Source organism: Oncorhynchus masou, chromosome 20, assembly GCF_036934945.1.
Source record: "Oncorhynchus masou masou isolate Uvic2021 chromosome 20, UVic_Omas_1.1, whole genome shotgun sequence".
In the NCBI taxonomy this organism is placed as follows: Eukaryota; Metazoa; Chordata; class Actinopteri; order Salmoniformes; family Salmonidae; genus Oncorhynchus; species Oncorhynchus masou.
The window spans coordinates 30842157-30868413 of record NC_088231.1 but is presented as its reverse complement, the minus strand read 5'-3'; the positions used below and the strand labels follow the sequence as shown (position 1 = coordinate 30868413).

The following is a 26257-nucleotide window of genomic DNA, read 5'->3' as shown; positions in this document are numbered from 1 at the left end:
CTGTCTACCTACCTCCACTCATACCTACCCTACCCTATATATACCCTGTCTACCTACCTCCACTCATACCTACCCTACCCTATATATACACTGTCTACCTACCTCCACTCATACCTACCCTACCCTATATATACACTGTCTACCTACCTCCACTCATACCTACCTACCCTATATATACACTGTCTACCTACCTCCATTCATACCTACCTACCCTATATATACACTGTCTACCTACCTCCACTCATACCTACCCTACCCTATATATACCCTGTCTACCTACCTCCACTCATACCTACCCTACCCTATATATACACTGTCTACCTACTTCCACTCATACCTACCCTACCCTATATATACACTGTCTACCTACCTCCACTCATACCTACCCTACCCTATATATACCCTGTCTACCTACCTCCACTCATACCTACCCTACCCTATATATACACTGTCTACCTACCTCCACTCATACCTACCTACCCTATATATACACTGTCTACCTACCGCCACTCATACCTACCCTACCCTATATATACACTGTCTACCTACCTCCACTCATACCTACCCTACCCTATATATACACTGTCTACCTACCTCCATTCATACCTACCCTACCCTATATATACACTGTCTACCTACCTCCATTCATACCTACCCTACCTCCATTCATACCTACCTACCCTATATATACACTGTCTACCTACCTCCATTCATACCTACCCTACCCTATATATACACTGTCTACCTACCTCCACTCATACCTACCCTACCCTATATATACACTGTCTACCTACCTCCACTCATACCTACCCTACCCTATATATACACTGTCTACCTACCTCCACTCATACCTACCTACCCTATATATACACTGTCTACCTACCTCCATTCATACCTACCTACCCTATATATACACTGTCTACCTACCTCCACTCATACCTACCCTACCCTATATATACCCTGTCTACCTACCTCCACTCATACCTACCCTACCCTATATATACACTGTCTACCTACTTCCACTCATACCTACCCTACCCTATATATACACTGTCTACCTACCTCCACTCATACCTACCCTACCCTATATATACCCTGTCTACCTACCTCCACTCATACCTACCCTACCCTATATATACACTGTCTACCTACCTCCACTCATACCTACCTACCCTATATATACACTGTCTACCTACCGCCACTCATACCTACCCTACCCTATATATACACTGTCTACCTACCTCCACTCATACCTACCCTACCCTATATATACACTGTCTACCTACCTCCATTCATACCTACCCTACCCTATATATACACTGTCTACCTACCTCCATTCATACCTACCCTACCTCCATTCATACCTACCTACCCTATATATACACTGTCTACCTACCTCCATTCATACCTACCCTACCCTATATATACACTGTCTACCTACCTCCACTCATACCTACCCTACCCTATATATACACTGTCTACCTACCTCCACTCATACCTACCCTACCCTATATATACACTGTCTACCTACCGCCACTCATACCTATCCTACCCTATATATACACTGTCTACCTACCTCCACTCATACCTACCCTACCCTATATATACACTGTCTACCTACCTCCATTCATACCTACCTACCCTATATATACACTGTCTACCTACCTCCATTCATACCTACCTACCCTATATATACACTGTCTACCTACCTCCATTCATACCTACCCTACCTCCATTCATACCTACCCTACCTACCCTATATATACACTGTCTACCTACCTCCATTCATACCTACCCTACCTCCATTCATACCTACCTACCCTATATATACACTGTCTACCTACTTCCATTCATACCTACCCTACCCTATATATACACTGTCTACCTACCTCCATTCATACCTACCCTACCTACCCTACCTTATATATACACTGTCTACCTACCTCCATTCATACCTACCCTACCCTATATATACACTGTCTACCTACCTCCATTCATACCTACCCTACCCTATATATACACTGTCTACCTACCTCCATTCATACCTACCCTACCCTATATATACACTGTCTACCTACCTCCATTCATACCTACCCTACCCTATATATACACTGTCTACCTACCTCCATTCATACCTACCCTACCTACCCTACCCTACCCTATATATACACTGTCTACCTACCTCCATTCATACCTACCCTATATATACACTGTCTACCTGCCTCCATTCATACCTACCTACCCTATATATACACTGTCTACCTACCTCCATTCATACCTACCTACCCTATATATACACTGTCTACCTACCGCCATTCATACCTACCCTATATATACACTGTCTACCTACCTCCATTCATACCTACCCTATATATATACACTGTCTACCTACCTCCATTCATACCTACCCTACGTACCCTACCCTACCCTATATATACACTGTCGATCTACCTCCATTCATACCTACCCTATATATACACTGTCTACCTACCTCAATTCATACCTACCTACCCTATATATACACTGTCTACCTACCTCCATTCATACCTACCTACCCTATATATACACTGTCTACCTACCCCCATTCATACCTACCCTACCCTATATATACACTGTCTACCTACCTCCATTCATACCTACCCTACCTCCATTCATACCTACCCTACCCTATATATACACTGTCTGCCTACCTTCATTCATACCTACCCTACCCTATATATACACTGTCTACCTACCTCCACTCATACCTACCCTACCCTATATATACCCTGTCTACCTACCTCCACTCATACCTACCCTACCCTATATATACCCTGTCTACCTACCTCCACTCATACCTACCCTACCCTATATATACACTGTCTACCTACCTCCACTCATACCTACCCTACCCTATATATACACTGTCTACCTACCTCCACTCATACCTACCTACCCTATATATACACTGTCTACCTACCTCCATTCATACCTACCTACCCTATATATACACTGTCTACCTACCTCCACTCATACCTACCCTACCCTATATATACCCTGTCTACCTACCTCCACTCATACCTACCCTACCCTATATATACACTGTCTACCTACTTCCACTCATACCTACCCTACCCTATATATACACTGTCTACCTACCTCCACTCATACCTACCCTACCCTATATATACCCTGTCTACCTACCTCCACTCATACCTACCCTACCCTATATATACACTGTCTACCTACCTCCACTCATACCTACCTACCCTATATATACACTGTCTACCTACCGCCACTCATACCTACCCTACCCTATATATACACTGTCTACCTACCTCCACTCATACCTACCCTACCCTATATATACACTGTCTACCTACCTCCATTCATACCTACCCTACCCTATATATACACTGTCTACCTACCTCCATTCATACCTACCCTACCTCCATTCATACCTACCTACCCTATATATACACTGTCTACCTACCTCCATTCATACCTACCCTACCCTATATATACACTGTCTACCTACCTCCACTCATACCTACCCTACCCTATATATACACTGTCTACCTACCTCCACTCATACCTACCCTACCCTATATATACACTGTCTACCTACCTCCACTCATACCTACCTACCCTATATATACACTGTCTACCTACCTCCATTCATACCTACCTACCCTATATATACACTGTCTACCTACCTCCACTCATACCTACCCTACCCTATATATACCCTGTCTACCTACCTCCACTCATACCTACCCTACCCTATATATACACTGTCTACCTACTTCCACTCATACCTACCCTACCCTATATATACACTGTCTACCTACCTCCACTCATACCTACCCTACCCTATATATACCCTGTCTACCTACCTCCACTCATACCTACCCTACCCTATATATACACTGTCTACCTACCTCCACTCATACCTACCTACCCTATATATACACTGTCTACCTACCGCCACTCATACCTACCCTACCCTATATATACACTGTCTACCTACCTCCACTCATACCTACCCTACCTACCCTATATATACACTGTCTACCTACCTCCACTCATACCTACCCTACCCTATATATACACTGTCTACCTACCTCCATTCATACCTACCTACCCTATATATACACTGTCTACCTACCTCCACTCATACCTACCCTACCCTATATATACCCTGTCTACCTACCTCCACTCATACCTACCCTACCCTATATATACCCTGTCTACCTACCTCCACTCATACCTACCCTACCCTATATATACACTGTCTACCTACCTCCACTCATACCTACCCTACCCTATATATACACTGTCTACCTACCTCCACTCATACCTACCTACCCTATATATACACTGTCTACCTACCTCCATTCATACCTACCTACCCTATATATACACTGTCTACCTACCTCCACTCATACCTACCCTACCCTATATATACCCTGTCTACCTACCTCCACTCATACCTACCCTACCCTATATATACACTGTCTACCTACTTCCACTCATACCTACCCTACCCTATATATACACTGTCTACCTACCTCCACTCATACCTACCCTACCCTATATATACCCTGTCTACCTACCTCCACTCATACCTACCCTACCCTATATATACACTGTCTACCTACTTCCACTCATACCTACCCTACCCTATATATACCCTGTCTACCTACCTCCATTCATACCTACCTACCCTATATATACACTGTCTACCTACCTCCACTCATACCTACCCTACCCTATATATACACTGTCTACCTACCTCCATTCATACCTACCCTACCCTATATATACACTGTCTACCTACCTCCATTCATACCTACCCTACCCTATATATACACTGTCTACCTACCTCCACTCATACCTACCCTACCCTATATATACACTGTCTACCTACCTCCATTCATACCTACCCTACCTACCCTATATATACACTGTCTACCTACCTCCACTCATACCTACCCTACCCTATATATACACTGTCTACCTACCTCCATTCATACCTACCTACCCTATATATACACTGTCTACCTACCTCCACTCATACCTACCCTACCCTATATATACCCTGTCTACCTACCTCCACTCATACCTACCCTACCCTATATATACCCTGTCTACCTACCTCCACTCATACCTACCCTACCCTATATATACACTGTCTACCTACCTCCACTCATACCTACCCTACCCTATATATACACTGTCTACCTACCTCCACTCATACCTACCTACCCTATATATACACTGTCTACCTACCTCCATTCATACCTACCTACCCTATATATACACTGTCTACCTACCTCCACTCATACCTACCCTACCCTATATATACCCTGTCTACCTACCTCCACTCATACCTACCCTACCCTATATATACACTGTCTACCTACTTCCACTCATACCTACCCTACCCTATATATACACTGTCTACCTACCTCCACTCATACCTACCCTACCCTATATATACCCTGTCTACCTACCTCCACTCATACCTACCCTACCCTATATATACACTGTCTACCTACCTCCACTCATACCTACCTACCCTATATATACACTGTCTACCTACCGCCACTCATACCTACCCTACCCTATATATACACTGTCTACCTACCTCCACTCATACCTACCCTACCCTATATATACACTGTCTACCTACCTCCATTCATACCTACCCTACCCTATATATACACTGTCTACCTACCTCCATTCATACCTACCCTACCTCCATTCATACCTACCTACCCTATATATACACTGTCTACCTACCTCCATTCATACCTACCCTACCCTATATATACACTGTCTACCTACCTCCACTCATACCTACCCTACCCTATATATACACTGTCTACCTACCTCCACTCATACCTACCCTACCCTATATATACACTGTCTACCTACCTCCACTCATACCTACCTACCCTATATATACACTGTCTACCTACCTCCATTCATACCTACCTACCCTATATATACACTGTCTACCTACCTCCACTCATACCTACCCTACCCTATATATACCCTGTCTACCTACCTCCACTCATACCTACCCTACCCTATATATACACTGTCTACCTACTTCCACTCATACCTACCCTACCCTATATATACACTGTCTACCTACCTCCACTCATACCTACCCTACCCTATATATACCCTGTCTACCTACCTCCACTCATACCTACCCTACCCTATATATACACTGTCTACCTACCTCCACTCATACCTACCTACCCTATATATACACTGTCTACCTACCGCCACTCATACCTACCCTACCCTATATATACACTGTCTACCTACCTCCACTCATACCTACCCTACCCTATATATACACTGTCTACCTACCTCCATTCATACCTACCCTACCCTATATATACACTGTCTACCTACCTCCATTCATACCTACCCTACCTCCATTCATACCTACCTACCCTATATATACACTGTCTACCTACCTCCATTCATACCTACCCTACCCTATATATACACTGTCTACCTACCTCCACTCATACCTACCCTACCCTATATATACACTGTCTACCTACCTCCACTCATACCTACCCTACCCTATATATACACTGTCTACCTACCGCCACTCATACCTATCCTACCCTATATATACACTGTCTACCTACCTCCACTCATACCTACCCTACCCTATATATACACTGTCTACCTACCTCCATTCATACCTACCTACCCTATATATACACTGTCTACCTACCTCCATTCATACCTACCTACCCTATATATACACTGTCTACCTACCTCCATTCATACCTACCCTACCTCCATTCATACCTACCCTACCTACCCTATATATACACTGTCTACCTACCTCCATTCATACCTACCCTACCTCCATTCATACCTACCTACCCTATATATACACTGTCTACCTACTTCCATTCATACCTACCCTACCCTATATATACACTGTCTACCTACCTCCATTCATACCTACCCTACCTACCCTACCTTATATATACACTGTCTACCTACCTCCATTCATACCTACCCTACCCTATATATACACTGTCTACCTACCTCCATTCATACCTACCCTACCCTATATATACACTGTCTACCTACCTCCATTCATACCTACCCTACCCTATATATACACTGTCTACCTACCTCCATTCATACCTACCCTACCCTATATATACACTGTCTACCTACCTCCATTCATACCTACCCTACCTACCCTACCCTACCCTATATATACACTGTCTACCTACCTCCATTCATACCTACCCTATATATACACTGTCTACCTGCCTCCATTCATACCTACCTACCCTATATATACACTGTCTACCTACCTCCATTCATACCTACCTACCCTATATATACACTGTCTACCTACCGCCATTCATACCTACCCTATATATACACTGTCTACCTACCTCCATTCATACCTACCCTATATATATACACTGTCTACCTACCTCCATTCATACCTACCCTACGTACCCTACCCTACCCTATATATACACTGTCGATCTACCTCCATTCATACCTACCCTATATATACACTGTCTACCTACCTCAATTCATACCTACCTACCCTATATATACACTGTCTACCTACCTCCATTCATACCTACCTACCCTATATATACACTGTCTACCTACCCCCATTCATACCTACCCTACCCTATATATACACTGTCTACCTACCTCCATTCATACCTACCCTACCTCCATTCATACCTACCCTACCCTATATATACACTGTCTGCCTACCTTCATTCATACCTACCCTACCCTATATATACACTGTCTACCTACCTCCATTCATACCTACCCTACCCTATATATACACTGTCTACCTACCTCCATTCATACCTACCCTACCTACCCTATATATACACTGTCTACCTACCTCCATTCATACCTACCCTATCCTATATATACACTGTCTACCTACCTATATATACACTGTCTACCTACCTCCATTCATACCTACCTTACCCTATATATACACTGTCTACCTACCTCCATTCATACCTACCCTACCCTATATATACACTGTCTACCTACCTCCATTCATACCTACCCTACCTACCCTACTTACCCTATATATACACTGTCTACCTACCTCCATTCATACCTACCCTATATATACACTGTCTACCTACCTCCATTCATACCTACCTACCCTATATATACCCTGTCTACCTACCTCCATTCATAGCTACCTACCCTATATATACACTGTCTACCTACCTCCATTCATACCTACCTACCCTATATATACACTGTCTACCTACCTCCATTCATACCTACCCTATATATATATACACTGTCTACCTACCTCCATTCATACCTACCCTACCTCCATTCATACCTACCTACCCTATATATACACTGTCTACCTACCTCCATTCATACCTACCCTACCCTATATATACACTGTCTACCTACCTCCATTCATACCTACCCTACCCTATATATACACTGTCTACCTACCTCCATTCATACCTACCCTACCTACCCTACCCTACCCTATATATACACTGTCTACCTACCTCCATTCATACCTACCCTATATATACACTGTCTACCTACCTCCATTCATACCTACCCTATATATACACTGTCTACCTGCCTCCATTCATACCTACCTACCCTATATATACACTGTCTACCTACCTCCATTCATACCTACCTACCCTATATATACACTGTCTACCTACCGCCATTCATACCTACCCTATATATACACTGTCTACCTACCTCCATTCATACCTACCCTATATATATACACTGTCTACCTACCTCCATTCATACCTACCCTACCTCCATTCATACCTACCTACCCTATATATACACTGTCTACCTACCTCTATTCATACCTACCTACCCTATATATACAATGTCTACCTACCTCCATTCATACCTACCCTACCTTATATATACACTGTCTACCTACCTCCATTCATACCTACCCTACGTACCCTACCCTACCCTATATATACACTGTCGATCTACCTCCACTCATACCTACCCTACCCTATATATACCCTGTCTACCTACCTCCACTCATACATACCTACCCTATATATACACTATCTACCTACCTCCACTCATACCTACCCTACCCTATATATACACTGTCTACCTACCTCCATTCATACCTACCCTACCCTATATATACACTGTCTACCTACCTCCATTCATACCTACCCTACCCTATATATACACTGTCTACCTACCTCCATTCATACCTACCTACCCTATATATACACTGTCTACCTACCTCCACTCATACCTACCCTACCCTATATATACACTGTCTACCTACCTCCATTCATACCTACCCTACCCTATATATACACTGTCTACCTACCTCCATTCATACCTACCCTACCCTATATATACACTGTCTACCTACCTCCACTCATACCTACCCTACCCTATATATACACTGTCTACCTACCTCCATTCATACCTACCCTACCTACCCTATATATACACTGTCTACCTACCTCCACTCATACCTACCCTACCCTATATATACACTGTCTACCTACCTCCATTCATACCTACCTACCCTATATATACACTGTCTACCTACCTCCACTCATACCTACCCTACCCTATATATACCCTGTCTACCTACCTCCACTCATACCTACCCTACCCTATATATACCCTGTCTACCTACCTCCACTCATACCTACCCTACCCTATATATACACTGTCTACCTACCTCCACTCATACCTACCCTACCCTATATATACACTGTCTACCTACCTCCACTCATACCTACCTACCCTATATATACACTGTCTACCTACCTCCATTCATACCTACCTACCCTATATATACACTGTCTACCTACCTCCACTCATACCTACCCTACCCTATATATACCCTGTCTACCTACCTCCACTCATACCTACCCTACCCTATATATACACTGTCTACCTACTTCCACTCATACCTACCCTACCCTATATATACACTGTCTACCTACCTCCACTCATACCTACCCTACCCTATATATACCCTGTCTACCTACCTCCACTCATACCTACCCTACCCTATATATACACTGTCTACCTACTTCCACTCATACCTACCCTACCCTATATATACCCTGTCTACCTACCTCCATTCATACCTACCTACCCTATATATACACTGTCTACCTACCTCCACTCATACCTACCCTACCCTATATATACACTGTCTACCTACCTCCATTCATACCTACCCTACCCTATATATACACTGTCTACCTACCTCCATTCATACCTACCCTACCCTATATATACACTGTCTACCTACCTCCACTCATACCTACCCTACCCTATATATACACTGTCTACCTACCTACATTCATACCTACCCTACCTACCCTATATATACACTGTCTACCTACCTCCACTCATACCTACCCTACCCTATATATACACTGTCTACCTACCTCCATTCATACCTACCTACCTACCCTATATATACACTGTCTACCTACCTCCACTCATACCTACCCTACCCTATATATACCCTGTCTACCTACCTCCACTCATACCTACCCTACCCTATATATACCCTGTCTACCTACCTCCACTCATACCTACCCTACCCTATATATACACTGTCTACCTACCTCCACTCATACCTACCCTACCCTATATATACACTGTCTACCTACCTCCACTCATACCTACCTACCCTATATATACACTGTCTACCTACCTCCATTCATACCTACCTACCCTATATATACACTGTCTACCTACCTCCACTCATACCTACCCTACCCTATATATACCCTGTCTACCTACCTCCACTCATACCTACCCTACCCTATATATACACTGTCTACCTACTTCCACTCATACCTACCCTACCCTATATATACACTGTCTACCTACCTCCACTCATACCTACCCTACCCTATATATACCCTGTCTACCTACCTCCACTCATACCTACCCTACCCTATATATACACTGTCTACCTACCTCCACTCATACCTACCTACCCTATATATACACTGTCTACCTACCGCCACTCATACCTACCCTACCCTATATATACACTGTCTACCTACCTCCACTCATACCTACCCTACCCTATATATACACTGTCTACCTACCTCCATTCATACCTACCCTACCCTATATATACACTGTCTACCTACCTCCATTCATACCTACCCTACCTCCATTCATACCTACCTACCCTATATATACACTGTCTACCTACCTCCATTCATACCTACCCTACCCTATATATACACTGTCTACCTACCTCCACTCATACCTACCCTACCCTATATATACACTGTCTACCTACCTCCACTCATACCTACCCTACCCTATATATACACTGTCTACCTACCTCCACTCATACCTACCTACCCTATATATACACTGTCTACCTACCGCCACTCATACCTATCCTACCCTATATATACACTGTCTACCTACCTCCACTCATACCTACCCTACCCTATATATACACTGTCTACCTACCTCCATTCATACCTACCTACCCTATATATACACTGTCTACCTACCTCCATTCATACCTACCTACCCTATATATACACTGTCTACCTACCTCCATTCATACCTACCCTACCTCCATTCATACCTACCCTACCTACCCTATATATACACTGTCTACCTACCTCCATTCATACCTACCCTACCTCCATTCATACCTACCTACCCTATATATACACTGTCTACCTACTTCCATTCATACCTACCCTACCCTATATATACACTGTCTACCTACCTCCATTCATACCTACCCTACCTACCCTACCTTATATATACACTGTCTACCTACCTCCATTCATACCTACCCTACCCTATATATACACTGTCTACCTACCTCCATTCATACCTACCCTACCCTATATATACACTGTCTACCTACCTCCATTCATACCTACCCTACCCTATATATACACTGTCTACCTACCTCCATTCATACCTACCCTACCTACCCTACCCTACCCTATATATACACTGTCTACCTACCTCCATTCATACCTACCCTATATATACACTGTCTACCTGCCTCCATTCATACCTACCTACCCTATATATACACTGTCTACCTACCTCCATTCATACCTACCTACCCTATATATACACTGTCTACCTACCGCCATTCATACCTACCCTATATATACACTGTCTACCTACCTCCATTCATACCTACCCTATATATATACACTGTCTACCTACCTCCATTCATACCTACCCTACGTACCCTACCCTACCCTATATATACACTGTCGATCTACCTCCATTCATACCTACCCTATATATACACTGTCTACCTACCTCAATTCATACCTACCTACCCTATATATACACTGTCTACCTACCTCCATTCATACCTACCTACCCTATATATACACTGTCTACCTACCCCCATTCATACCTACCCTACCCTATATATACACTGTCTACCTACCTCCATTCATACCTACCCTACCTCCATTCATACCTACCCTACCCTATATATACACTGTCTGCCTACCTTCATTCATACCTACCCTACCCTATATATACACTGTCTACCTACCTCCATTCATACCTACCCTACCCTATATATACACTGTCTACCTACCTCCATTCATACCTACCCTACCTACCCTATATATACACTGTCTACCTACCTCCATTCATACCTACCTTACCCTATATATACACTGTCTACCTACCTCCATTCATACCTACCCTACCCTATATATACACTGTCTACCTACCTCCATTCATACCTACCCTACCTACCCTACTTACCCTATATATACACTGTCTACCTACCTCCATTCATACCTACCCTATATATACACTGTCTACCTACCTCCATTCATACCTACCTACCCTATATATACCCTGTCTACCTACCTCCATTCATAGCTACCTACCCTATATATACACTGTCTACCTACCTCCATTCATACCTACCTACCCTATATATACACTGTCTACCTACCTCCATTCATACCTACCCTATATATATATACACTGTCTACCTACCTCCATTCATACCTACCCTACCTCCATTCATACCTACCTACCCTATATATACACTGTCTACCTACCTCCATTCATACCTACCCTACCCTATATATACACTGTCTACCTACCTCCATTCATACCTACCCTACCCTATATATACACTGTCTACCTACCTCCATTCATACCTACCCTACCTACCCTACCCTACCCTATATATACACTGTCTACCTACCTCCATTCATACCTACCCTATATATACACTGTCTACCTACCTCCATTCATACCTATCCTATATATACACTGTCTACCTGCCTCCATTCATACCTACCTACCCTATATATACACTGTCTACCTACCTCCATTCATACCTACCTACCCTATATATACACTGTCTACCTACCGCCATTCATACCTACCCTATATATACACTGTCTACCTACCTCCATTCATACCTACCCTATATATATACACTGTCTACCTACCTCCATTCATACCTACCCTACCTCCATTCATACCTACCTACCCTATATATACACTGTCTACCTACCTCTATTCATACCTACCTACCCTATATATACAATGTCTACCTACCTCCATTCATACCTACCCTACCTTATATATACACTGTCTACCTACCTCCATTCATACCTACCCTACGTACCCTACCCTACCCTATATATACACTGTCGATCTACCTCCACTCATACCTACCCTACCCTATATATACCCTGTCTACCTACCTCCACTCATACATACCTACCCTATATATACACTATCTACCTACCTCCACTCATACCTACCCTACCCTATATATACACTGTCTACCTACCTCCATTCATACCTACCCTACCCTATATATACACTGTCTACCTACCTCCATTCATACCTACCCTACCCTATATATACACTGTCTACCTACCTCCATTCATACCTACCTACCCTATATATACACTGTCTACCTACCTCCACTCATACCTACCCTACCCTATATATACACTGTCTACCTACCTCCATTCATACCTACCCTACCCTATATATACACTGTCTACCTACCTCCATTCATACCTACCCTACCCTATATATACACTGTCTACCTACCTCCACTCATACCTACCCTACCCTATATATACACTGTCTACCTACCTCCATTCATACCTACCCTACCTACCCTATATATACACTGTCTACCTACCTCCACTCATACCTACCCTACCCTATATATACACTGTCTACCTACCTCCATTCATACCTACCTACCCTATATATACACTGTCTACCTACCTCCACTCATACCTACCCTACCCTATATATACCCTGTCTACCTACCTCCACTCATACCTACCCTACCCTATATATACCCTGTCTACCTACCTCCACTCATACCTACCCTACCCTATATATACACTGTCTACCTACCTCCACTCATACCTACCCTACCCTATATATACACTGTCTACCTACCTCCACTCATACCTACCTACCCTATATATACACTGTCTACCTACCTCCATTCATACCTACCTACCCTATATATACACTGTCTACCTACCTCCACTCATACCTACCCTACCCTATATATACCCTGTCTACCTACCTCCACTCATACCTACCCTACCCTATATATACACTGTCTACCTACTTCCACTCATACCTACCCTACCCTATATATACACTGTCTACCTACCTCCACTCATACCTACCCTACCCTATATATACCCTGTCTACCTACCTCCACTCATACCTACCCTACCCTATATATACACTGTCTACCTACTTCCACTCATACCTACCCTACCCTATATATACCCTGTCTACCTACCTCCATTCATACCTACCTACCCTATATATACACTGTCTACCTACCTCCACTCATACCTACCCTACCCTATATATACACTGTCTACCTACCTCCATTCATACCTACCCTACCCTATATATACACTGTCTACCTACCTCCATTCATACCTACCCTACCCTATATATACACTGTCTACCTACCTCCACTCATACCTACCCTACCCTATATATACACTGTCTACCTACCTCCATTCATACCTACCCTACCTACCCTATATATACACTGTCTACCTACCTCCACTCATACCTACCCTACCCTATATATACACTGTCTACCTACCTCCATTCATACCTACCTACCCTATATATACACTGTCTACCTACCTCCACTCATACCTACCCTACCCTATATATACCCTGTCTACCTACCTCCACTCATACCTACCCTACCCTATATATACCCTGTCTACCTACCTCCACTCATACCTACCCTACCCTATATATACACTGTCTACCTACCTCCACTCATACCTACCCTACCCTATATATACACTGTCTACCTACCTCCACTCATACCTACCTACCCTATATATACACTGTCTACCTACCTCCATTCATACCTACCTACCCTATATATACACTGTCTACCTACCTCCACTCATACCTACCCTACCCTATATATACCCTGTCTACCTACCTCCACTCATACCTACCCTACCCTATATATACACTGTCTACCTACTTCCACTCATACCTACCCTACCCTATATATACACTGTCTACCTACCTCCACTCATACCTACCCTACCCTATATATACCCTGTCTACCTACCTCCACTCATACCTACCCTACCCTATATATACACTGTCTACCTACCTCCACTCATACCTACCTACCCTATATATACACTGTCTACCTACCGCCACTCATACCTACCCTACCCTATATATACACTGTCTACCTACCTCCACTCATACCTACCCTACCCTATATATACACTGTCTACCTACCTCCATTCATACCTACCCTACCCTATATATACACTGTCTACCTACCTCCATTCATACCTACCCTACCTCCATTCATACCTACCTACCCTATATATACACTGTCTACCTACCTCCATTCATACCTACCCTACCCTATATATACACTGTCTACCTACCTCCACTCATACCTACCCTACCCTATATATACACTGTCTACCTACCTCCACTCATACCTACCCTACCCTATATATACACTGTCTACCTACCTCCACTCATACCTACCCTACCCTATATATACCCTGTCTACCTACCTCCACTCATACCTACCCTACCCTATATATACACTGTCTACCTACTTCCACTCATACCTACCCTACCCTATATATACACTGTCTACCTACCTCCACTCATACCTACCCTACCCTATATATACCCTGTCTACCTACCTCCACTCATACCTACCCTACCCTATATATACACTGTCTACCTACCTCCACTCATACCTACCTACCCTATATATACACTGTCTACCTACCGCCACTCATACCTACCCTACCCTATATATACACTGTCTACCTACCTCCACTCATACCTACCCTACCCTATATATACACTGTCTACCTACCTCCATTCATACCTACCCTACCCTATATATACACTGTCTACCTACCTCCATTCATACCTACCCTACCTCCATTCATACCTACCTACCCTATATATACACTGTCTACCTACCTCCATTCATACCTACCCTACCCTATATATACACTGTCTACCTACCTCCACTCATACCTACCCTACCCTATATATACACTGTCTACCTACCTCCACTCATACCTACCCTACCCTATATATACACTGTCTACCTACCTCCATTCATACCTACCCTACCCTATATATACACTGTCTACCTACCTCCACTCATACCTACCCTACCCTATATATACACTGTCTACCTACCTCCATTCATACCTACCCTACCCTATATATACACTGTCTACCTACCTCCACTCATACCTACCCTACCCTATATATACACTGTCTACCTACCGCCACTCATACCTATCCTACCCTATATATACACTGTCTACCTACCTCCACTCATACCTACCCTACCCTATATATACACTGTCTACCTACCTCCATTCATACCTACCTACCCTATATATACACTGTCTACCTACCTCCATTCATACCTACCTACCCTATATATACACTGTCTACCTACCTCCATTCATACCTACCCTACCTCCATTCATACCTACCCTACCTACCCTATATATACACTGTCTACCTACCTCCATTCATACCTACCCTACCTCCATTCATACCTACCTACCCTATATATACACTGTCTACCTACTTCCATTCATACCTACCCTACCCTATATATACACTGTCTACCTACCTCCATTCATACCTACCCTACCTACCCTACCTTATATATACACTGTCTACCTACCTCCATTCATACCTACCCTACCCTATATATACACTGTCTACCTACCTCCATTCATACCTACCCTACCCTATATATACACTGTCTACCTACCTCCATTCATACCTACCCTACCCTATATATACACTGTCTACCTACCTCCATTCATACCTACCCTACCCTATATATACACTGTCTACCTACCTCCATTCATACCTACCCTACCTACCCTACCCTACCCTATATATACACTGTCTACCTACCTCCATTCATACCTACCCTATATATACACTGTCTACCTGCCTCCATTCATACCTACCTACCCTATATATACACTGTCTACCTACCTCCATTCATACCTACCTACCCTATATATACACTGTCTACCTACCGCCATTCATACCTACCCTATATATACACTGTCTACCTACCTCCATTCATACCTACCCTATATATATACACTGTCTACCTACCTCCATTCATACCTACCCTACGTACCCTACCCTACCCTATATATACACTGTCGATCTACCTCCATTCATACCTACCCTATATATACACTGTCTACCTACCTCAATTCATACCTACCTACCCTATATATACACTGTCTACCTACCTCCATTCATACCTACCTACCCTATATATACACTGTCTACCTACCCCCATTCATACCTACCCTACCCTATATATACACTGTCTACCTACCTCCATTCATACCTACCCTACCTCCATTCATACCTACCCTACCCTATATATACACTGTCTGCCTACCTTCATTCATACCTACCCTACCCTATATATACACTGTCTACCTACCTCCATTCATACCTACCCTACCCTATATATACACTGTCTACCTACCTCCATTCATACCTACCCTACCTACCCTATATATACACTGTCTACCTACCTCCATTCATACCTACCCTATCCTATATATACACTGTCTACCTACCTATATATACACTGTCTACCTACCTCCATTCATACCTACCTTACCCTATATATACACTGTCTACCTACCTCCATTCATACCTACCCTACCCTATATATACACTGTCTACCTACCTCCATTCATACCTACCCTACCTACCCTACTTACCCTATATATACACTGTCTACCTACCTCCATTCATACCTACCCTATATATACACTGTCTACCTACCTCCATTCATACCTACCTACCCTATATATACCCTGTCTACCTACCTCCATTCATAGCTACCTACCCTATATATACACTGTCTACCTACCTCCATTCATACCTACCTACCCTATATATACACTGTCTACCTACCTCCATTCATACCTACCCTATATATATATACACTGTCTACCTACCTCCATTCATACCTACCCTACCTCCATTCATACCTACCTACCCTATATATACACTGTCTACCTACCTCCATTCATACCTACCCTACCCTATATATACACTGTCTACCTACCTCCATTCATACCTACCCTACCCTATATATACACTGTCTACCTACCTCCATTCATACCTACCCTACCTACCCTACCCTATATATACACTGTCTACCTACCTCCATTCATACCTACCCTATATATACACTGTCTACCTACCTCCATTCATACCTACCCTATATATACACTGTCTACCTGCCTCCATTCATACCTACCCTACCCTATATATACACTGTCTACCTACCTCCATTCATACCTACCCTACCTACCCTACCCTACCCTATATATACACTGTCTACCTACCGCCATTCATACCTACCCTATATATACACTGTCTACCTACCTCCATTCATACCTACCCTATATATATACACTGTCTACCTACCTCCATTCATACCTACCCTACCTCCATTCATACCTACCTACCCTATATATACACTGTCTACCTACCTCTATTCATACCTACCTACCCTATATATACAATGTCTACCTACCTCCATTCATACCTACCCTACCTTATATATACACTGTCTACCTACCTCCATTCATACCTACCCTACGTACCCTACCCTACCCTATATATACACTGTCGATCTACCTCCATTCATACCTACCCTATATATACACTGTCTACCTACCTCCATTCATACCTACCTACCCTATATATACACTGTCTACCTACCTCCATTCATACCTACCTACCCTATATATACACTGTCTACCTACCCCCATTCATACCTACCCTACCCTATATATACACTGTCTACCTACCTCCATTCATACCTACCCTACCTCCATTCATACCTACCCTACCCTATATATACACTGTCTACCTACCTTCATTCATACCTACCCTACCCTATATATACACTGTCTACCTACCTCCATTCATACCTACCCTACCCTATATATACACTGTCTACCTACCTTCATTCATACCTACCTACCCTATATATACACTGTCTACCTACCTCCATTCATACCTACCCTACCCTATATATACACTGTCTACCTACCTCCATTCATACCTACCCTACCCTATATATACACTGTCTACCTACCTCCATTCATACCTACCCTACCCTATATATACACTGTCTACCTACCTCCATTCATACCTACCCTATCCTATATATACACTGTCTACCTACCTATATATACACTGTCTACCTACCTCCATTCATACCTACCCTACCCTATATATACACTGTCTACCTACCTCCATTCATACCTACCTACCCTATATATACACTGTCTACCTACCTCCATTCATACCTACCCTACCTACCCTACTTACCCTATATATACACTGTCTACCTACCTCCATTCATACCTACCCTATATATACACTGTCTACCTACCTCCATTCATACCTACCCTACCTCCATTCATACCTACCCTACCTACCCTACCTACCCTATATATACACTGTCTACCTACCTCCATTCATACCTACCCTACCTCCATTCATACCTACCCTACCTATCCTACCTACCCTATATATACACTGTATACCTACCTCCATTCATACCTACCCTACCTCCATTCATACCTACCCTACCCTATATATACACTGTCTACCTACCTCCATTCATACCTACCCTACCCTATATATATACACTGTCGATCTACTTCCATTCATACCTACCCTACCCTATATATACACTGTCGATCTACCTCCATTCATACCTACCCTACCCTATATATACACTGTCTACCTACCTCCATTCATGCCTACCCTACCTCCATTCATACCTACCCTACCTCCATTCATACCTACCCTACCTACCCTATATATACACTGTCTACCTACCTCCATTCATACCTACCCTACCCTATATATACACTGTCTACCTACCTCCATTCATACCTACCCTACCCTATATATACACTGTCTACCTACCTCCATTCATACCTACCCTACCCTATATATACACTGTATGATACTCACTCTACACAAACTCTCTCTGCTACCCTACCTACCCTACTCTACCCTACCTACCCTACTCTACCCTACCTACCTACCTACCTACCCTGCCCTACCTACATACCCTACTCTACCCTACCTACTTACCTACCCTACCTACCCTACTCTACTCACCCTACCTACCTACCTACCTACCTACCTACCTACCCTACTCCACCCTACCCTACCTACCCTACTCTACCCTACCTACCTACCCTACCTAACCTACCTCCATTCATACCTACCTACCCCACCCTACTCTACCCTACCTACCTACCCTACCTCCATTCATACCTACCTACCCTACATACCTACCCTACCTACCCTGCCCTACCTACCTACCCTACCTACCCTACCTCCATTCATACCTACCCTACCCTACATACCTACCCTACCCTGCCCTACCTACCTACCCTGCCTTACCTACCTACTCTACCCTACCCTACTCTACCCTACCCTACTCTACCCTACCCTACCCACCCTACCCTGCCTACCTACCTACCCTATCCTACCCTGCCGACCCTACCCTACCAACACTAACCTACCCTACCTACCCTACCGAACCCTACCTACCCTACCCTATCCAATCTACCCTACCCAACCCAACCCTACCCACCTACCCTACCCAACCCTACCCAACCTACCCTACCCTACCCTCCCAGCACTACCCTACCCTACCCTGCCTACCTACATATCCTACCCTACCTTAACCTACCCTACCCAACCCTACCCAACCTACCCCACCCTACCCTACCCTCCCAACACAACCCTACCCTGCCTACCTACATACCCTACCCCACCCTACCCTACCCTGCCTACCTCCCCTACCCTACCCTACCCTACCCTGCCTACCTACATACCCTACCCTACCCTACCTACCCTTCCTCCATATGCATTCATCCATCACAGCAAACAGCTAACGGCAGCTTCTCTCTGACATCACTCACTTTCCTGTTTCCGGTTCCCTGCTTCCTGTCTAGGAGCATAAGTATAATGAACATGCACAGCGAGGAAGAGGGGGCGGGACTACTTCAGCCTCTCGGCCAATCACGATATGACGGCATGCAGGAACAGTACACCAATCACCAGGAGGAGGAGGAGGAATGGCAAGACGTAAGACAGACGGACAGACGGATGGACGGACAGACAGACAGACATCCCTCTCTCCTCTCCTCATCCACTCTCCACTCATCCCTCTCTCCTCACCCACTCTCCTCTCCTCACTCCTCTTCCCACTCTCCTCTCACCCCTCTCCCCTCTCCTCATCCACTCTCCTCTCATCCCTCTCTCCTTACCCACTCTCCTCTCTCCACTCCTCTTCCCACTCTCCTCCCCTCCCTCTCTCCTCTCTCTCCTCTCTCCTCCTCTCTCCTCCCCTCCCTCTCTCCTCCTCTCTCCTCTCCTCTTCCTCTCTCCTCTCATCCCTCTCTCCTCTCCTCATCCACTCTCCTCTCATCCCTCTCTCCCTCCCTCTCCTCTCTCCTCCCTCTCCTCCTCCTCTCTCCTCCCTCCTCCTCTCCCTCTCTCCTCCTCGCCTCCTCCCTCCCTCTCCCTCCCTCTCTCTCCCCTCCCCTCCCTCTCTCCTCCCCTCCCTCTCTCCCTCCCTCCTCCTCCTCTCTCCCTCTCTCCTCCTCTCCTCCTCTCTCCTCCTCTCCTCCCTTCTCCCTCTCCTCCTCTCTCCTCTCCCTCTCCCTCCCCCTCTCCTCCTCTCCTCCTCCCCTCCCTCTCTCCTCTCTCCTCCCCTCCCTCTCCCTCTCTCCTCCCTCTCCTCCCCTCCCTCCTCCTCTCCCTCTCTCCTCCCCTCCCTCCCCCCTCTCCCTCTCCTCCCCCTCTCCCCTCTCTCCTCCTCCTCTCCTCTCTCCTCCTCCTCCTCCCCCTCCCCTCTCTCCTCCCCTCCCTCTCTCCCCCCCTCTCCTCTCCTCTCCTCTCCCCTCCCTCTCCTCCCCCCCTCCTCTCCCCCTCCCTCCCCCCTCTCCCCTCCTCCCCTCCCTCCCCCTCCTCCTCTCCTCTCTCCTCTCTCCTCTCCTCTCCCCCTCCCCTCTCCTCTCCCTCCTCCTCTCCTCTCCCTCTCCTCCTCCTCCCCTCCTCCCCTCTCCTCCTCTCCTCTCCCTCCTCTCCTCCTCCCTCCTCTCCTCCTCCTCCTCTCCCTCCCCTCTCCTCCCCTCCCCTCCCCTCTCCTCTCTCTCCTCCTCCTCTCCTCTCCCCTCTCCTCTCCTCTCCTCTCCCTCCTCCCTCCCTCTCCTCCTCTCCTCTCCCCCCTCTCCTCCCTCTCCTCCCCTCTCCTCCCCTCCCTCTCCTCTCCTCCCCTCTCCTCCCCTCCCCTCCCTCTCTCCTCTCCTCTCTCCCTCTCCCTCCTCTCCTCTCCTCTCTCCTCCCCTCCCTCTCTCCTCCTCCTCCTCTCCTCCTCTCCTCTCCTCTCCTCTCTCCTCCTCTCATCTCCCTCTCCCTCCCTCCTCTCCCTCTCCTCCTCCTCCTCTCTCCCTCCCCTCCCTCTCTCCTCCTCCTCCTCCTCCTCTCCTCTCCTCTCCTCTCCTCTCCCTCCTCTCCTCCTCCCCTCCTCTCCCTCCCTCCCTCCTCCCTCCTCCCTCCCCTCCTCCTCTCCCTCTCCTCCCCTCTCTCCTCCTCTCTCTCCTCCTCTCCCTCTCCCTCCTCCTCCCTCCTCCTCTCTCTCCTCTCCTCTCCTCTCCTCTCCTCCCCTCCCTCTAGGACCTAGCCCGGTGGAAGAGTCGTCGCCGCAGTGCTTCTCAGGATCTGATCAGGAAGGAGGAGGAGAGGAAGAGGATGGAGAGGATGATGAAGGAGGAGGAGGGAGGCCACACCCAGAAGAAGAAGAACATCAAGACGTACAGAGAGATCGTAGAGGACAAGTACGGAGAGAGGAAGGAGGAGAAGGAGAGGGAGGGAAAGAGAGGAGGAGGAGGAGGGAGGGAAAGAGAGGAAAGGGAGGAGGAGGAGGAGAGGCGAGGGGAGTAGGCGGAGGGTGGTGGGAAAGAGAGGAGAGAGAGGAGGAGTGGAAGGAGGAAGAGAGGAGAGGGGAGGGAGGAGGGATTAGAGGAAAGGGGAGGGAGGGAGGGGGAGGAGAGAGGGGGAGGGGAAGGAGGAGGAGAGGGGACCTAAATCTTACTCCTTTCTCACTCCTTGTCTCACCAGCTTCTAATACAGTTCTGTCTTGTAAAATAGTTGTATCTCAATGTGACTAAAGGTTAATAAAGCTTCATTAAAAATTGAATAAACTCTACCCCCCCTCTTTCACTACAGAGAGCGTAGGGAGGCGGAGCTGTGTGATGCGTACAGGAGGGCGGGCTCTAAAGCGGAAGCTGCCATGGTTCTCCAGCGTTACGCTCTCCGCTTCACCATCAGTGATTCAACGCTGGACAGTCTGCAGCTACCTAGAACCATTACTACTGACCAGAACCCTGAGTCTAGAACACCTGCTACCAACCAGAACCCTGAGTTTAGATCCACTACTACCAACCAAAACCCTGAGTCTAGAACACCTGCTACCAACCAGAACCCTGAGTCTAAAACCATTACTACTGAGCAGAACCCTAACCCTAGAACCAGTATTAATAACCAGAACTCTGAGTCTAGAACCATTACTACTGACCAAAACCCAGAGTCTAGAACCATTACTACTGACCAGAACCCTAAGTCTAGAACCATTACCTCTAACCAGAACCCTGAGTCTAGAACCATTACTACTGACCAGAACCCTGAGTCTAGAACACCTGCTACCAACCAGAACCCTGAGTTTAGATCCACTACTACCAACCAAAACCCTGAGTCTAGAACACCTGCTACCAACCAGAACCCTGAGTCTAAAACCATTACTACTGAGCAGAACCCTAACCCTAGAACCAGTATTAATAACCAGAACGCTGAGTCTAGAACCATTACTACTGACCAAAACCCAGAGTCTAGAACCATTACTACTGACCAGAACCTTGAGTCTAGAACCATTATTACTGACCAGAACCCTAAGTCTAGAACCATTACCTCTAACCAGAACCCTGAGTCTAGAACCATTACTGCTGACCGGAACTCTGAGTCTAGAACCATTACTACTGACCAGAACCCTAACCCTAGAACCATTATTACTAACCAGAACCCTGAGTCTAGAACCATTACTGCTGAACAGAACCCTGAGTCTAGAACCATTAGTCCTGACCAGAACCCTGAGTCTAGAAGCATAATTACTAACCAGAACCCTGAGACTAGAACCATTACTGCTGACCACAACCCTGACAACCCAGAACGAGCTGGAAACGGACTAGAGGCCCTGCAGACTGACACAAATAAAGAGCCCCGAGCCCCCCCCAAAAAACATATCTCTGTCACACACACCCAACACACACACAACCAACACACCCAACACACACAGCTCCAAACCCAAAACACCCAACACACGCACACACAAAACCACTCCACACAAAGTCAGCACACACTCCCCCCTCCCATCCCCCCCCCCTCGCGGCCCCGCCCTCTCCTAACAGCCAAGCCCTACTGCCAGCCACCACAGACACAGCCTGGACACAAGCCTGTTAAGGTAAGGGCAGGTCGGGATAGGGGTTAGGGGTTAAGCGTAATTCAGAGTCCCATTGTGACGTAGAGACCACCGTCCGCGGGGGACGCACAGCCCAAACGGGCACCTCCCAGAAACGGCCAACCGACACGGCTCCTCGTACACGTCCTCTATTAATTTCAATGTGTTGACACTGACAAAATGCTTGAGCCTAGACGCTTTAGGGGCTTGGAGAATTCACACTTTATCAACCGGCACCCTATCTATTGATACCCCGAATCACTCCAAATCTAATGACACCCCAAATCACCCCAAATCTAATGACACCCCACACCACCCCAAATCTAATGATACCCCGAATCACCCCAGATCTATTGACACCCCACACCACCCCAGACCTAATGACACCCCACACCACCCCAGATCTAATGACACCCCACACCACCCCAGATCTAATGACACCCCACACCACCCCAGATCTAATGACACCCCACACCACCCCAGATCTAATGACACCCCACACCACCCCAGATCTAATGACACCCCACACCACCCCAGATCTAATGACACCCCACACCACCCCAGATCTAATGATACCCCGAATCACCCCAGATCTAATGACACCCCACACCACCCCAGATATAATGACACCCCACACCACCCCAAATCTAATGACACTCCACAACACCCCAGATCTAATGACACCCCACACCACCCCAAATCTAATGATACCCCACACCACCCCAGATCTAATGACACCCCACACCACCCCAAATCAAATGACACTCCACACCACCCCAGATCTAATGACACTCCACACCACCCCAAATCTAATGATACCCCACACCGCCCCAAATCTTATTACACCCCAGATCTAATGATACCCCACACCACCCCAAATCTAATGATACCCCACACCACCCTAGATCTAATGACACCCCAAATCTAATGATACCCCACACCACCCCAGATCTAATGATACCCCACACCACCCCAAATCTAATGATATCCCACACCAACCCAAATCTAATGATACCCCACACCACCCCAAATCTAATGACACCCCACACCACCCCAAATCTAATGACA

At 45.7% G+C, this 26257-nt stretch overlaps 1 protein-coding gene across 1 annotated transcript in view; it reads left to right on the top strand.

The window, feature by feature from the left end:
- Positions 1-26257, top strand: part of LOC135507248 (LIM and calponin homology domains-containing protein 1-like) — a 114150-nt gene that overhangs the window by 55300 nt on the left and 32593 nt on the right. The window contains exons 11-13 of the mRNA XM_064926844.1: positions 21627-21759; positions 23353-23513; positions 23905-25192. Of these exons, the coding sequence (XP_064782916.1) occupies positions 21627-21759; positions 23353-23513; positions 23905-25192 (1582 nt within the window). The remainder of the gene's footprint in view (positions 1-21626; positions 21760-23352; positions 23514-23904; positions 25193-26257) is intronic.